Source organism: Nomascus leucogenys, chromosome 3 (genome assembly GCF_006542625.1).
Source record: "Nomascus leucogenys isolate Asia chromosome 3, Asia_NLE_v1, whole genome shotgun sequence".
NCBI lineage: Eukaryota > Metazoa > Chordata > Mammalia > Primates > Hylobatidae > Nomascus > Nomascus leucogenys.
Genome location: NC_044383.1, coordinates 12,995,788 through 13,011,348, shown reverse-complemented (window position 1 = coordinate 13,011,348; position 15,561 = coordinate 12,995,788). Strand labels below are relative to the sequence as shown.

General features: G+C 43.8%; 1 protein-coding gene across 3 annotated transcripts in view; it reads left to right on the top strand.

The window, feature by feature from the left end:
• Nucleotides 1-15,561, top strand: part of PLPP4 (phospholipid phosphatase 4) — a 146,586-nt gene that overhangs the window by 62,558 nt on the left and 68,467 nt on the right. Inside the window, exons 3-5 of one of the 3 annotated variants that reach the window (XM_030806259.1) lie at nucleotides 1,743-1,833; nucleotides 6,654-6,717; nucleotides 8,839-8,963. The exons of the other annotated variants lie outside the window; for them this stretch is intronic. Of the exons in view, the coding sequence (XP_030662119.1) occupies nucleotides 1,743-1,833; nucleotides 6,654-6,717; nucleotides 8,839-8,963 (280 nt within the window). The remainder of the gene's footprint in view (nucleotides 1-1,742; nucleotides 1,834-6,653; nucleotides 6,718-8,838; nucleotides 8,964-15,561) is intronic. 3 annotated transcript variants of the gene reach the window in all.

Genomic DNA, 15,561 nt, shown 5'->3' with positions numbered 1-15,561 from the left:
AAGCCATGTAGTTATTTAAGTGTGAGAGCTGCCCAATAACTTATGGCACAGACTTACTGGACCTCTTAACTCAGCAGTGTTGCCCTTCTGAATAGTCCCCAGGGGAATCCTCTGCTTTCTCTGTAGCAGTTCTGAATCTCCTTTCATGCATCTTCCCTTTAGCACCTGAATACCCTCCATGGTGGCAAGACTTGCTTATTTGACTTTTAAACAGTCCAAATCATTCAGGGCCACAGCTGAATCATCAAACTGGTTACTACCACTTCTGGTCAGAAAGAAATGGTGGCAGGTAAGGAGAGGGCTTTTTTCATGTCTCATACAAATGGCCTCTGAAGACAGTTCCCAAAGAGGAGTCCCGGAGATAATTTGAGCTCTAGCAGTCTGGTTGTAGTAAAGTTGTGGAGCATCTAAGCCTGCATTCCTTTGGTTAAATTCTGTTTTTATAAAAGAAGAGCTCTTGGCCAACATGGTGAGACCCCATCTCTGCTAAAAATACAAAAATTAGCTGGGCGTGGTGGTGCACACCTGTAGTCCCAGCTACCCAGGAGGCTGAGGCAGGAGAATTGCTTAAACCCAGGAGGTGGAGGTTGCAGTGAGTGGAGATCACGCCACTGCACTCCAGCCTGGTGACAGAGTGAGACTCCATCTAAAAAAATAAAAAATACATTTAAAAAAGAAGAGCGTCTTCCAGCCATGCCTTAGTCCCATCAGGAAGCCCCTCTCCAAAAAGTGATGTCTTACTAGAGCAGAGAGAGAGATTTCCAGAATTATGAACACTATTGGTCAACAGTTACACCCCAGCCTTCCCACCACTGACTGCTAGGCCAATTCTGGATTTGTGAGATGTTCTGTCTCTTCTGATATTGTTATCCTGAGATGTTATAGTCATGAGGAAGTAACATAAATGCCTTTTATATGGTTGGTGGAAGGTTTAAAAACAATTTAGTAATTACAGAAAGCTGGAATAAAGATTCGATATGGGAATGGAAACCTTGTCCCCAAATCCTAGCCTCGCCCCTCTCCAGGTGCGTGTTCCCAGGCACATCACCTAGTCCTCAAGCCTGGAGGAGGCAGTCACAGAGTTATCATGAGGATGTAAGAGGCTCCTGGACTTGATAGTACCTAGCATGGTTTCCTCCTCACAGTAGGTTTTGTAATGAGTGTTGGTTGCATCTGAATCCCACCAGTTTAATGCATTAAGTCTTAGTTGAGCATCTGTGTGGAGGAAAGGGGATAGAGGAAGGGAAGAGGAGAGTCTTTATACAAACGGACTAAACTCTGCTTTGCAGAAGAGATAAATATTCAACAAAAGAACACCAAAAGGGAATGAATTGATTGACTCTAAGTGAGTCTCAAATGCACTCATGTTTCCAGAGAGATAGGAGTGGGAGGCCAAGGGTTCTTCACCCTTCCACAGAGGAGAGCATGAGGGGAATTACTGGCAGACATGATTCATCGTAATTATAGACTATTCTTTTCCATTTAAAAAGTCACTACTTTAAACATGGCTCTCAGCAATTACAAATCAATTATAACCTACAATCAGATCTTCCATTTTTAAAGTCTGTGTAGTCTCTAAACACAGACATACATCATCTTTTTTTTTGTTTGTTTGAGGTCAGGAGTTCAGTAAGATTATTCAACCAGGGAGTCTAAATGAAGCTAACGGGAACTAATTATCAATCAGCCCTTCTGATAGCAAACTGATGTCCTCATAAGGGATTGTTTGTTATTTCTTCCAGGCAATTTCTTTCCTCACACCCTTGGCTGTTATTTGTGTGGTGAAAATTATCCGGCGAACAGACAAGACTGAAATTAAGGAAGCCTTCTTAGGTAGAGTATTCACAGTTCCTGCTTTAGGGAATGGGGCTGACCTTAATTAGATGATCACATTTAAGAAATCTCAGTTACACCCAACTGATATTTTCTTTTGGTCAAATTAAGCTGGGGAGGAACAAGATAAGATAAAGATAAACTTTAAGCCCAAAGAAGAGCCAATGTGCGGTCCTAAATGAAGGATGTTCAGAGACCGCCCACTGTCGCTGTCCGTTGTGCTGAATGCTCGTAACACCCCATACACACCAGAGAGCTGTGCTGCTCAGGCACAGACTCCGGGTAGCTCTTGGCAGTAAGGCAAAGTAAATCTAAAACTTTGTTGCTTCTGACTGTCCACTCTCACATTTTTGGCTAATAGGCCCACATTGTGGGCAATTCAGAAATCAACCACTGACTCCTCGACCAAACACTGTTGGCTAGAGGCAATAATAGGCAAATGCGGGTGTAAAATAAAATAGATATTACAAACAAGCTCTATAACTCATCTTAAGTTTGAAGATATTTTGGTAGTTAAGTGTTCATTATTATGTGAAGAGTGCTATGATCTTTGTCATTGATTATAACATCATTGTTATAAATTCTTCCCAAGCCGAGCCATGTCTGCAAGGGAGAAGAATTTGACATTTCAGGATTAAATGTGTTTTTCTGGTCTTCATGTTAATCAAATCCTGAGTAAATGACAGCATTAAGAGATAGCCAAAACTACTTGGCTTGTTTAGCAAACAAAATAAACTAACCTATAGCCAGGTTTTCAGCTTTTTGACCACGAGAAAAACCAAATCAGGTTGATTTTTTCTTTTTTTGACACGTCACCTAAAAGTTACCCAAATCCTCAGCCCAAATTTTGTTTTTGGTATGCTATATGGACTTACCATTCAATGGGATAGTAAGTCTGGAAAATGAGAGCCTTCACTTTAGGGTGTGTTTGTTTGTTAATTATTGGGCTTTGGGGAAATGAAAATGTAGCAAAATATGGTCCTTCCTTTTCCATGGTAAGAGAGTGAGTGTGAGAGCTGCATCTAGGGGGTGTGGGACAAGCAGCAGCTTCTGCCCTAAAGCAGCACAGAGAACACTTCCTATATAACCAGGCTCCTATTAGGCCTTATCTACTTGAAAGGAACAGAATCCCTCTCAAATTAGCTCAAATAAATTAGGGGTTTAATTACAGGGCTCTGATAAGCAATCTCACAGACATCCAAGAAAAAGGGGGAAAAGTTCAGAGGCACCTCACAGGGACTGGAATGGGGAGCTGGGCCATCAGGAGGGGAGACCTCCCTCTTGGCTCATGACCACTGCAATGTGCCTTGCCTCTTGTCATCACACTCCCAGCCTGATTCCTCTGCCTCAACTTTGTTTCTGCTGCCCCATGTCTGGTTTATGGGAGGCTTGGGCTTTCAGTGGTGGTGATTTCTGCCACAAATCTGTCTGCCTGTTCAACTTCGATGCCCACCCACCAAGCTTCACTGTGTTTCTTGGTCCAGACTTCCTAGACAGAGTCTCTGGCTCAGCTCATTTCTCCAGCCTGGACACAGAAGCCATGAGTCCCTGGCCAGCCTGTCCATGCCCTCCCTCAGGTCAGGTGTGTACTGCAGGCTGCCCTTGTGTGGCTTGGACTTTTGGTCACAGGTTTCAGTCTCCTCAGCTGAGGTGGAAAAAGGTCACATTCTCCAAGGATGCAGGTAGGTGTCCCTCCACACATGGCTTGAGTGGCCGGGCAGTGTTTGGATGGATATCACCATAGTCTCCAAAAAGTGCTGTTGGGAGCCCCCTCAGTTCATTTGGAAATCCCTTTAGTTCATTCTTTATTCTAGTGGCTCCCCTGGCATGGAGTCTCAATATACGTGACTGTGGGTGAGAACTGTCTTTCATGGTTATGGTTCTCACTGTCGGCTGGGTTTTGGAGTGCAGCTGCTGTCACAGCAGTAAGTAGCTCACAGTTGCCTTCTCCAGACTTTTCATTCTCAGCTAAATCTCCCTTAGGGTGACATTTCAAAATTGAACATCATACTCTGTCTCCTATATGTTAACAGAGAAGGTGGAATTATTGGATGTTCTGTTTGCCTAAATAAATGACAGCCTGCCCTACAAAAATGATGAACAGCCTCCCATTGTGTGTAGAGTTTTTTTTTTAATCACTACTTTTAGGAAGCCTTGGAAGTAGGGGGTGGGAGTGGGTGATCTTTAAAAGCCAAGGAAAGAAAACTGGGTGTAGATTTTCCAGTGTTTCTGGAATTCAGGACTCTATCGACCAGGAGGTTTTGTTCTCAGCATGCTTCTTTACTCAGACTTTAACCCAGGCTTCCAAACCTGGATCCCAAGTGCTGCCCTCATCTCCAGGTAAACAGTGGCCGTGTTTGTGCATCTGGCATTGGATGAGAGGAGTGAGGTTTGCCCCATGCAGCATTGGGCTTGTAGGAATTCAGGCTGCAGAACAGTCAGGTCTGTATAATAGAGAACTCTGTTATAAAAGCACGATAGTGCTGAATTTCCTACAACAACAAAAGTAACAACAAAAGCCCTCTAATCCCCTGGAATGCTTATAACCAGTAGCGTCCTGAGTACAGGCTGCTTACAAGCCGACTCACGGGACATGTTGCTTTAAAATTTTTTATCAGACACAGTATGGTTTTTGACTCTTCTCTCAAACCCACAGTGCTGTGGGATGCTGTAAAAAGAGAACAGCCCTTATGAATCAGACCCACTGGGTTATTGTTAATGAACAAGTATTCCTGATGGGGGCCATTTATTTTCCTGTTTGTCCAGCCTTTCATGGGTCTGATCCCAGCACAGCCTTCTCTCTGGTATCAATGAGGGGCTCCTGCATTGATCCCTGGAGGGTTGTGCTATTCCAATAAAAATATTAAGCAGTTTGGGTTCCTTCTAGAATGCTGAAATGACCTCCATGTTAAACATCATCACCAGCTTCCTACCTTTCTGTTTCCTTCAGGTGTTTGGATTAGACAGGAAAGTTGCCAACTGTAGGTGGTTATATCATATCCATACATTTTCCAGCTCAGCTATTTCAGACTTTTTAAAGAACTGCTCTGTGCTGCGGTAAGCCCACCAGGCTCAGAGGCTGGGGAAGTGATCCATGTGGCTGTGTATGAAGTTCACCAAGATTTACGTGGGGTGATAGGGAATTGGCTAGGGATGCTTGTTCCCAGAGAGGCCATGCTAGGACCAGGATGAGAATGAGTCCAGCCCCACTGGGAAAACAGCAGTGAGCGTGGCAGGCCAGCCCTAACAGAGAAAAGACCACAGTAATTTTGCAGCAATCTCACAACCCATTAATTATCAGGGTTTGTGGAGAGAATATGGCAAAGATATCCCAGACAATTTGCTCTCCCCTCTTGGAGACAGGCCTCTCCACAGCGCTCTGAGCTTGCCAGAGAGAAGGGAAGTTGGCATTTGAGGAAGGAAGGATCTATGTGTTCAGAATGCAATCAGTGGATCTTTCCAAGTTCCCTCATATTCAGTTCCATTTTCTGCACCCCCATTGCATGCTCAGTGTTTTAATGGCAGTGCTGGGCGGTTGATTCACGCTCTGCCCTCCAAGTCTGTGGCCTGTCCCTCTTTTCTGCCACACTCAGATATGGCCAGTTGCCCCCATCTCACACTTAGGTGATTTGTTTCCATTTGACAAGGATGTTCATTTGAATGTGTCCCTCCCATTCTCTCTGCTTCAGATAACTTGTTAAAAGCAGGTGGGTTGTGTTCCCATCTCCGTGGCTCGTACTCTTAGTGACCATGTTGGCCATTCCACAGTACTTTCTGCTCATAGAACAACACATTTGTCTCTCTCGATGGGCCGTGAATTGCCCTAGGCAGCTCCTTCCTGAAAATACCCTCATTCACTGCTATATTCTTATATAAATCTCAGCTAGTATTGAACAGTTAATATTTGCCAAAGGGAAATGGTAGCTCACATGCTTTATTATTCAACAAAGCACTGGAATGGGGCATCAATAGGTTTGTATTGCTTCTGTGAGGCATTTGACCTTCTATCACATTGATGGTGATGACTCTGCCTTTTACGCACTCTCGATAAACCACAGGAGAGAAGTGCAAGATTTTTGCAGTGAAAGCTCTGTGACTCATGTTACCTGCCGCCTTCGGGACAATCTGTGCTGCACCTGGCAAAGTCTTCCCAAACTGTTTGGAGAAAGTCCCTGTGCTCTGTATGGTCAAATAATGTATCCCAGAAGTTCTTGCTGTTTTAGATGGCAAAAGGCACCGCCTGGGCAGACCTTCTCCAAACCCAGTGAGGCTTTTGGACTCTGCACCTTCGTAGAAACAGTGATTTGTTTGATAACAAATGGACAGCTGTCGGCCGGTGATGGGTCAATAATGAGATAATTGCCGAGTGGGAATGTCCTTTTCTGCAGTAGGATTCCAGCAGCTGCTCTGATTAGAATTATGCCTGAGAAGGTTGCCAGGAGGAAATAAAAAAAGTTATGTTTCTTGCTACCAGTAAAAGAAATTCTACATGCTGTGGTATTAAATCTGTTCATATCAGGCCAGAAAATGATAGATGAGCTCCTCTGTGATTGTGACAATTTCAGTCAAGGAGGAGAGATAAATTTCATGTCACAGGGGCCTAGGATTTTATGAGTCACTCTCCAAAGTCCTGGCATAATTATATTTTGCTCTAGCAACCCAAATGTATCTCTGTTTTCAAAGTATTCGTTCATATTTCTATGGTCATTAAATAGTATTATAGTATTATAATGTAACAGTGATGATGATGATAATGATGATGATGATTTTGATTTGAGAGCCAGCTTGCTATTTTTCTGTCTGTTGGTTTTGTTTTGTAGCGGTGTCCTTGGCTCTTGCTTTGAATGGAGTCTGCACAAACACTATTAAATTAATAGTGGGAAGGTAAGTTCCAAGAAGAATGAAATGGTGACTTAGACTATCAAGGTCATCTATATAGGAAGCGGAGCCAGAGGACACTGGAAGGGACAGATTTGAGCTCATCTAGTCTCCCTTAAATCGTTGTCCTTCTGAGCTTTCCATCCTTAGCACAGATCTTTCCTTTGAATTACGAACTCACTATTTTAGAAAGCAGATCAGTAGCAAGGAAGTGACCACTGACCATACTTTCTTGTGGGACAAGCAGATCACTGTCAAGGAAGGGCCACTGACCATACTTTCTTGTGGGACAGATCTCACTGCTGGCGTTTTCAGATCCTTCCCCTGCCAGCCCAGGGCCTTCCTTGACACCCACTCACTTGTCAGTTTTGGCCTCTAATAAATAAGTAGGATTACTTACCTATCATTCTCTTCAGGAAGAGACATATGGATTGGCATTTGAGCCTTGGCTTATGGCACATTTCTCTTACTGCCCCTAGAAATGATTTCTGTTTTCCATTTATCTTTCCTTCTCTTCTGACTGCTCTGGTGAAGAGCTGGTCTCTACAGACATGAGCAGTCAAAACATCTAAATTCAAGACCTAACTAACTCTAGCTGGCTGTTGGCCTGGGACACACTAGATCCCCTCTCAGAACGTTAGTATTTATTTTATCTACTGGATGCAGGCCAGGGACTGAGGGGGCAGGAGACAGATAAAAATCAGGCAGTACATGGCCTGTTGCTGCTGTGTTCCCTTAACTTTGTGTGCCCTGATCAGTGCTCACTCTCAGGCCTCGCCCCTCTGAGGTTCTGGTGCATTAGGTGGACATCCATACTTGGAGAAACACTGGCTGAGTACCAGAGAGACAGTACCCCAGCTGTTCTGGTAGACTGCTTAGGCCCCACCTGAGTTGCAGAGCTGAAGGACCAGTGATCAAGACTATGACCTGGAGTGCTCAGAAAGCAGGCACTGTTTCCAACATTAGCTAAGCTTCACCCGTGGTAGGTGCTCAGCAAATATTAGTTGAGTATGAATGTGAGGTGATATGCCATCACCCACCTGTGTGAGGACCCTCATTCGAGTAAGGCAGTAAAGCATGGGGTGAAGTGTGTCAGCATGAAGATCCAGGCGCTGGTATTCAGAGCTTGTCCTTGCCACTTACTGGATATGTGTGACCTTGAGCAATGAAGAGCCTTCATTTTTGCACCTGTAAAATACAGACAGCTCCAGGCTCTGCCTCAGGGTTCTCCTAAGGATTATATGGCACAGTGGGTGTGTGGAGCTTAGCACTGTGTCTGAAGCCCAGTAAGCACTCAGGACTTCCTGCAGCTGTGATTGCTGCAGGAGACTCGACTTCAGGCCCAGGGCCACCCCATGTGCCTCTAGAGGTCTCTTTCCCATGTCCTAGACCAGAGAGGCCAACCTGGGGCACTGTCTTCTGCATCATGGAGCTGGGTGTTCAAGGTCTCTCAGTGAGGCCAGGTGAGGCCTGCCATTTCAGGAAAGGCAAGTGGCCACCCAAATGCAGGATATATGGACACGAGGATCCTGGAGTCTTGGATCCCAGAGGCAACCTCTGAAATAGATCAAGCAGTAGAGTGGTAGATTAATACAATTACTTATTTATCGTTCTCTTCAGGATGAGACCTATAGATTGGCATTTGAGCAATCCATGCCAATATCCAACAATAGAGCTGTAGATCAAGACAGGAAGTAACTTTTAGTCCACGGGTGGCACAAAGCCTTCCTTTTCACACCTGTCAAACAAGGAACTTGGGCCAGAGGACACTGCTTAGGTGCCTCCTGTAAGTCATGTCACTCTATCCTCAGGACCTCAGCTTTGGGTCAGTATTAATTTCCCCCTTCTACAGATGTGGAAACTGAAGCTGAGGGAGACCAAGTGACCTTCCCAAGGTCATAAAGTGAGTAAGTGGTATGTGGGAGCGCCAACTCAGATTTCTCTGACACCAAAACCTGAGCTTTTCCCCAAACTGCTGTGTCTAGAGTATTCCGTGGGGAGCTCCAGTGTTGACGGCCAAGGGGGCTGAGGAATGAGCTGGGGGCATTGGGGAGTTGGGAGGGTCAGCTTGGGGTCATTTGTGATGGCAGCATTTTATATTGAAAATGTCCATGGTGTCTTTTGTAGACCTCGCCCCGATTTCTTTTACCGCTGCTTTCCAGATGGAGTGATGAACTCAGAAATGCATTGCACAGGTGACCCCGATCTGGTGTCCGAGGGCCGCAAAAGCTTCCCCAGCATCCATTCCTCCTGTAAGTTCATGGCTGGGATACTCTTAATGTCCCCAGTCATGTTTCCTGCTCACTGTCTTTGGGAATTTAGGTGCAGAGAAAAGCACTGGTACAGGAATGTCAAGCCCAGTTCATTTTTCTTCACTTTATGGTGTTTGGCTTAAAAACAAGATTATTCAACAGGAAGTAATAAGCCTGGGATGAAGCTCTGGAGCTTATAAAACATTGTATGTGTTGCTTTCATCAGCTTGGCAGAGCGTAACATGTGATGCTTTACCCCTGCACAGTATGATTCAAGACAAAGGAATTCTCTATGCTCCCTGGGACCCTCCATTGTTTAAGTCATTGTTCTCTCCAGTTTATTTCTTCAATTCAGGTGTTGCGTGTGTGTGTACACAAATATATAGCACATATGTGTACATATATACATATACATACATATGTACATGCATATACATATACGTCCCCCCTATGCCTACATCCCCCCATGCCTCCAGTTTATAGTCTGACTATAGATGTGTGAACGCCTTAAAACAGACTTAATACTGTGAATCAGAAGCAGTGCAATGTAGCTGAAAAGGACACAGGTCTTTGAAGTCTAACAAACCCTGGCTCTGCCAGGTATTAGATCTGTGACTTCACCTCCCTGTGCCTCAGTTCCTGCTGTGTAACATGGGAATAAGAATGCCTCCATTATTGGTTGGAATGAGGATTAAAATAAGTGGTGATGATCGCTCACATTTCTGGAGCAGCAGCTATGCCAAAATGGTAACATAAATTATCTTATTTAATCCATGCAATATATGTAAAGCACTTAGTATTGTGACTTTCAATAAACAATAGTTATCTTCATGATTATTGATTATCAGAGCTGAAGTTTCCTGAGCATTCTGGCTTGTGTCGTCATCCATCCATCAGTTCATATTGCATGACTCAGGTGCCAGGCACTGTGCCAGGCATGGGGGATGCAAAGATAAATAAGATGCAGCTCGTGTCCTGGGGAGTGCCCAGGTAGTGACAGATGGTATATTTAAGTTGATGATTCCTGGGATAATTGGAGAACTACGGTCACAGGTGACCATCTTGAATAGGACAGGCTCTTCTCATGATGCCAGGTCCTTAATTCTCCCACGAGTCTGATTATTATTTACCTTTAGCAAGCCTGCTATTTTAGTCTCTTTTTTCCCTAAATACCTGAGACACATCCTACTAATGGCTGAATCAAGAAATAACTGAACGCTGTTTCCTGGGGAGTGGCTGTTGAACATGTTGCTCAGAGCCGTGGAAGACTAGGGCCTGTCAACGAGACATTAGCTGGGGGCAGACACTCTAAATGAATCACTGTCAACTTGCACAACAACCTACCAGGTGGGGGATTGTCCCAGTTTTACACATAAGGGCACTGAGGATCAGGCAGGCTTGGTAACTTGTCTAAGGACACCAGCTCTGACGGGAATAGCTGTAGGTACCAGCTGGAGGAATTCCTGCTGTCTTGGGACTTTCAATGATCAAATACAACAAAACATTTACAGTCCATGTTTACTTAAGTAAATAACGAATTTTCTTCTCTAGTTTGTTGGAAACTGTGATGAGTTGAGTAGTTGCCTCCAAACAGATACGTTTACGTCCCAGCCCCTGGAACGTGTGAGTGTGACCTTATTTGGAAAAAGGGTCTTGGTTGATAATAATATGACATTGTAGACTGGAAATTTGCTAAGAGAGTAGATTTCAGGTGCTATCATCACAAAAAAAATAAAGTAACCATGTGATGAGATGGATATGGTAACCTGTTTGACTGTCGTAATCCTTTCACTATGTATATTTTTATTTGAAAGAATGAACACTGTTTTACGTGCCAAAAAAGAAAAACGAAAAGTAAAAGGATCTTGGCGGATGCAATTGAGTTCAGATCTCGAGATGAGATCATTCTGGATTTAGGGTGAGCCCTAAGCCCAGTGGTAGGTGTCCTTATAAAAGAAAGGCTCGGCCAGGTGCAGTGGCTCACGCCTGTAATCCCAGCACTTTGGGAGCCCAAGGCGGGTGGATCACGAGGTCAGGAGATCAAGAACATCCTGGCCAACATGGTGAAACCCCATCTCTACTAAACACACACACACACAAATTAGCTGGGTTTGGTGGCACATGCCTGTAATCCCAGCTACTCAGGAGGCCGAGGCAGGAGAACAGCTTGAACCAGGGGGTCAGAGGTTACAGTGCCCCGAGATTGTGCCAGTGCACTCCAGCCTGGCAACAGAGTGAGACTCCATCTCAAAAAAAAAAAAAAAAAAAGCTCAAGGTTCTTACAGGCTCTAGCCATTCCTGTTACTTAAGGCAGAACACCCCTTTGGAGTTGCTTCCTCCCTAAATATGTTTTTTTTCTCTATGCAGTCCCATTTTAAGTGAGCACCTGTTTTGGAGGCCTTGTAGTTACCAGCTGGAGGAATTCCTGCTGTATTGAGTTATTGTCTCCTTGTTTCCAGGGAGTCCCATGCTGGCATTGTTTAGAGGTACCTGGAATAGTATTCACCTGGGATCAGCTCCCATCTGCTCTCCATCTGTCTCCTGATAGGGTCACTAAAGTTCTCTTAGATTTTTTCTCCCTTTGTTCTCTTCTCCTTTCCTTCTTTCATTCCTCCCTTCTCCCTCCTGTCACTTTCTGTCCTCCCAAAGACTTGGTGCTGAATCTTAAGGGGCTTCAGAAATTAAAAGCACCTAAGAAGTGAAACGCTAAGGAAAACCTTAATACTGGCTTCTAGAATGGTTGGTAGGGGACTGTAGCACAATTTACTGTCTACTGTTGCATTTGAACTTGGGAACGAAATAGCTGTCATGTGAATATCTCAAGCTGTCAGACTATTGGACCTCAGAGATTAGAAGCTGGACCCCACAAAAATGTTGATTTTAGATGCACATCCTCCCTTCCAACCACCAGGAAGCATTTTCTGACATGGCTGGCTTTCGGCTGCCTTGTCAAATGGGTGGCTGACATCTGATCTGTGCTAGGCAAGCTTTTTGGCAGAGGCAATTATATCCTTTGCTTATGATGCTACTTAAAATGTTACACATTTTTACTACTTGGCAGACACAGAATTCTACCCAGCCTGTAGGCTTTGATGGTAGTATTTTCATTTATTTTCTCCTTTTCTTAAATGACAGGTTAGTGATTGGCTTGAAGGGAGTGCCATATCCACTTAGAAAAACCACCGGTGCTGTTTTCTGGATTTCTTAGTAGCTAATAAGAAGCCTAGTAGCTGATGTGACTGCTCCTCAGAGGGGGTGACCTAAGTGGACTCCCATTTTGATATAAACACTCTTTTTTTCCTTAAAAAAATCAATTTCATAGGCTGGACTTGAGTGACTGGGCAGGGGAATTCTGGACTGAGGGATCTCCTAAGACTAATTCTCCATGCTAGGTAGACTGGGTTTTGCTTCTGCTGTGTTTGCAGATAATTGGCAGCTGGAATGGAGTCCATGTCCTCATATCGTCCTTAGAACAGTTGGTTTTCTTTGAACTTAAGAATGAACATTGATTTCTTTTGGAAACAAAGGATCTTGTTCTTAATCTACCATAAGCAGCCAAACAACGCTTGTCTGAAGGGCTTTTGTGTCAAACTCTCAGCAAACAGCAGTTCCCCATGGCAGCATTTTTATGGGGCTTGCTCTGTAAGGCAGCCTAAGCCACCCTTGATTGGAAAAGCAGAGACCACAATTTCAAAGAGCAAGTGATTTTCATCCAACCTAAAAGAAGCTTAGGCTTTAAAGTGGAGAAAGGCAGTGTACCTTCCCATAGTGCTTAAAGCAGGGATATTCTGAAAAGAGAATTTGTCTCTCAGAGCATAATCTCGATTTTTGATTGAGTACTGATTCAACTTCCAGAGAGAGGATAGATTTAAGAGAGAAAAATAGAAAAAACAAATTATTAATGCTAAGTCGAGGTATTAAGAAACTTCTTTCCTGTGACAATGGTGGGAATAAATAAAGCAATACTCTCGTCCAGGTGTCGGCGAATTACAGCATGCGGACCAGGTCCAGTGGCTGCTAGCTTTTGTAGGTAGAGTTTTACGGGAACACAGAGATGCCTGTTCATTTCCATTTTGTCTATGGCCTCTTTCACTTTACAATGGCCATGCTGAAGAGTTGCAGAAGAGAAACATGGCCCACAAAACTGAAAATATTTATTATCTGGCCCTTTACAGAGAAAATTTATTAACCTTGCAGTCGCCCATGCTCCAAACAGATAGTATTAAAAAGCTTTACTAAAGCAAGACCAGTGCACTCAAATTGTGCACATGAATGTTTCAATTTTAAACATTTTAAAACTCTATTACAGTATAAAAAGGGGGCAGTTGTTGCTTGTGGAATACATTTTTTAAGTGACAGAGAAAGCCTAAAAGGTATGCCTGGCTGATGAAGATTCAACAGATGCTTCTTGAGTTCTCTCCGTTAGGTATGTACCAGGCTGAGCCCTTAGGGAGAATACAAGGGTGATCAGACATGGTCCACGTTTTCCTCCAGGATGAAGGCAAACACTAAGTGGTTGAACATGGCACTCTGGGATTGGGGAGCTGAGAATTCCAAGCGGGGGACAGGGAAAGCCTCCAGGGAGGAAAAGCCCTTTATCTTGTAGTTTCCCATAAATAAGTACGTACAAGTTACATGTTTTGAGATGTTTACTATTCTTTAGCTCATGTAGAATTCTAGGAGGAAAATCATTTCCATGCAGGATTCCAGTTCACACTGTGCTTGAGAAGTCTGACCACGTTCCTTTCCTTTGCTTTGTTTTTCTTTCTTTCTCTGGGACCTTTTATGGTCCTTTCTCTGTGTCTCACCATCTAAAGTCCACAATGATGTACCTTACCAGGGTTTGTTTTAGGTATTTATCGTTCTGCTCACTCTGTAGGTCTTTTTAATCTGGAACTTCATGTACCTCACCTTTGTATTCCCCGTTTCTTCTCCCTGGAACTGTATTAGGCAGATGTTGAGTCTCCTGGACTGATCGTATCTTTTTATTATCTCTTCTTTCCTACTGTCTATGTCTTTGTCTTTTTTGTTCATCTGTCAGGGAGACTTTAAAATTTTTATCTACTAAAGCTTCTACATAATTTTTATTATGATTTTTATATTTTTAATTTCCAAGAGCTCTTTCTTGAACTCTGATTAGAAAAATTGTTAACATCCTGTTTTTGTCTTTTTGGATACATCATCTCTTACCCTGCTTTGTTTGCAGGTTTCGTCTGTGCCCTGCCTTCCCTTTATTTGTGTGTTTTTGTATCTAGCTTTCCTTAAATATCTGGTACCTTTGCTGTATGTTGTTATTTAAGGTTGAATCATAAAGCTAATTGGGTAGGGCTTGTTAACTGGGCTTCACTGAGGGTGACTGGAGTGAGCTGGGTTTTCATTGGTTGACCTCCAGTGTTAGCGTCTGGCCTTTACTTTGAGGCTGTTTGATTCCCTAGAGGAGGCTCTTCATACTCCTGCCCGGTGTATGTGAACCTGGCGTTCTGGAAGCTGTGCAGAAGGGCATAGGCGCTCACAGGTCAGTTCTTAGTCTTTCACATCATCTCCCTATTTTCCATCTGTTTGTTCAGCCATGCCCTCTACTCATCTGTTTTTCCAAAACCAGAGCCTCAGATAGTTGAAACTTCTGTCTTCCTCAAAAGTTGGAAAGGGGATGGTTTCCTAGCTTTCAAGGACGTGTGGAAACCTGGAGAGTTTAGCTTCTCTTTATCAGCACTTTCCACCTACTTGCCTGTTTCTAGCCCCATAGTTCACCCCCTGCCTTCTGCAGTACCTGGTGCCTCTAGTTTCAAAGCTTTGCAGAGCCCTGCCTGGTGAATGGGCTGCCTCTCATCAGCACCACCTTCTGCAGGTGTGTAGATTGAGCTGTCTTCAGCTCTGCAAGTCAGTATCTACTTTGCCACCTGCTTCCCATCTTCATAGAGTGGTGTGGTGTTCAGGTGCTCCTAGATGGAGTGTGTGTTCTTGTTTGTATTAGTGAGGGCTCTCTGGAGAAATAAAACCAGTAGGATGTCTGTCTGTCTGTCTACCTATCTGTCTATTTGTCTGTCTACCTATCTATCAATCAATCATCAGTCATCTATCTTAGCAATCAATCAATCGATTGATTTAGTTTAGGGAATTGGTTCATGAAATTGTGGTGGCTGGCAAGTCTAAAATCTATAGGGCAGGGTGGCAGGCTGGAAATTCAGGTAAGAATTGATGTTACACTGTTGACCCCCCAAATATGCAGACCAGCAGGCTGGAACTCAGATAGGATTTCTACACTGCAGTCTTTTTTTTTCTTTTTTTGTTATTAAACTTTAGGTTTTGGGGTACATGCGCACAATGTGCAGGTTTGTTACATATGTATCCATGTGCCATGTTGTTTTGCTGCACCCATTAACTTGTCATTTAGCATTAGGTATATCTCCTAATGCTGTCCCTCCCCCCTCCCCCCACCCCACAACAGTCCCCTGAGTGTGATGTTCCCCTTCCTGTGTCCATGAGTTCTCATTGTTCAGTTCCCACCTATGAGTGAGAACATGCGGTGTTTGGTTTTTTGTCCTTGCCATAGTTTACTGAGAATGATGTTTTCCAGTTTCATCCATGTCCCTACAAA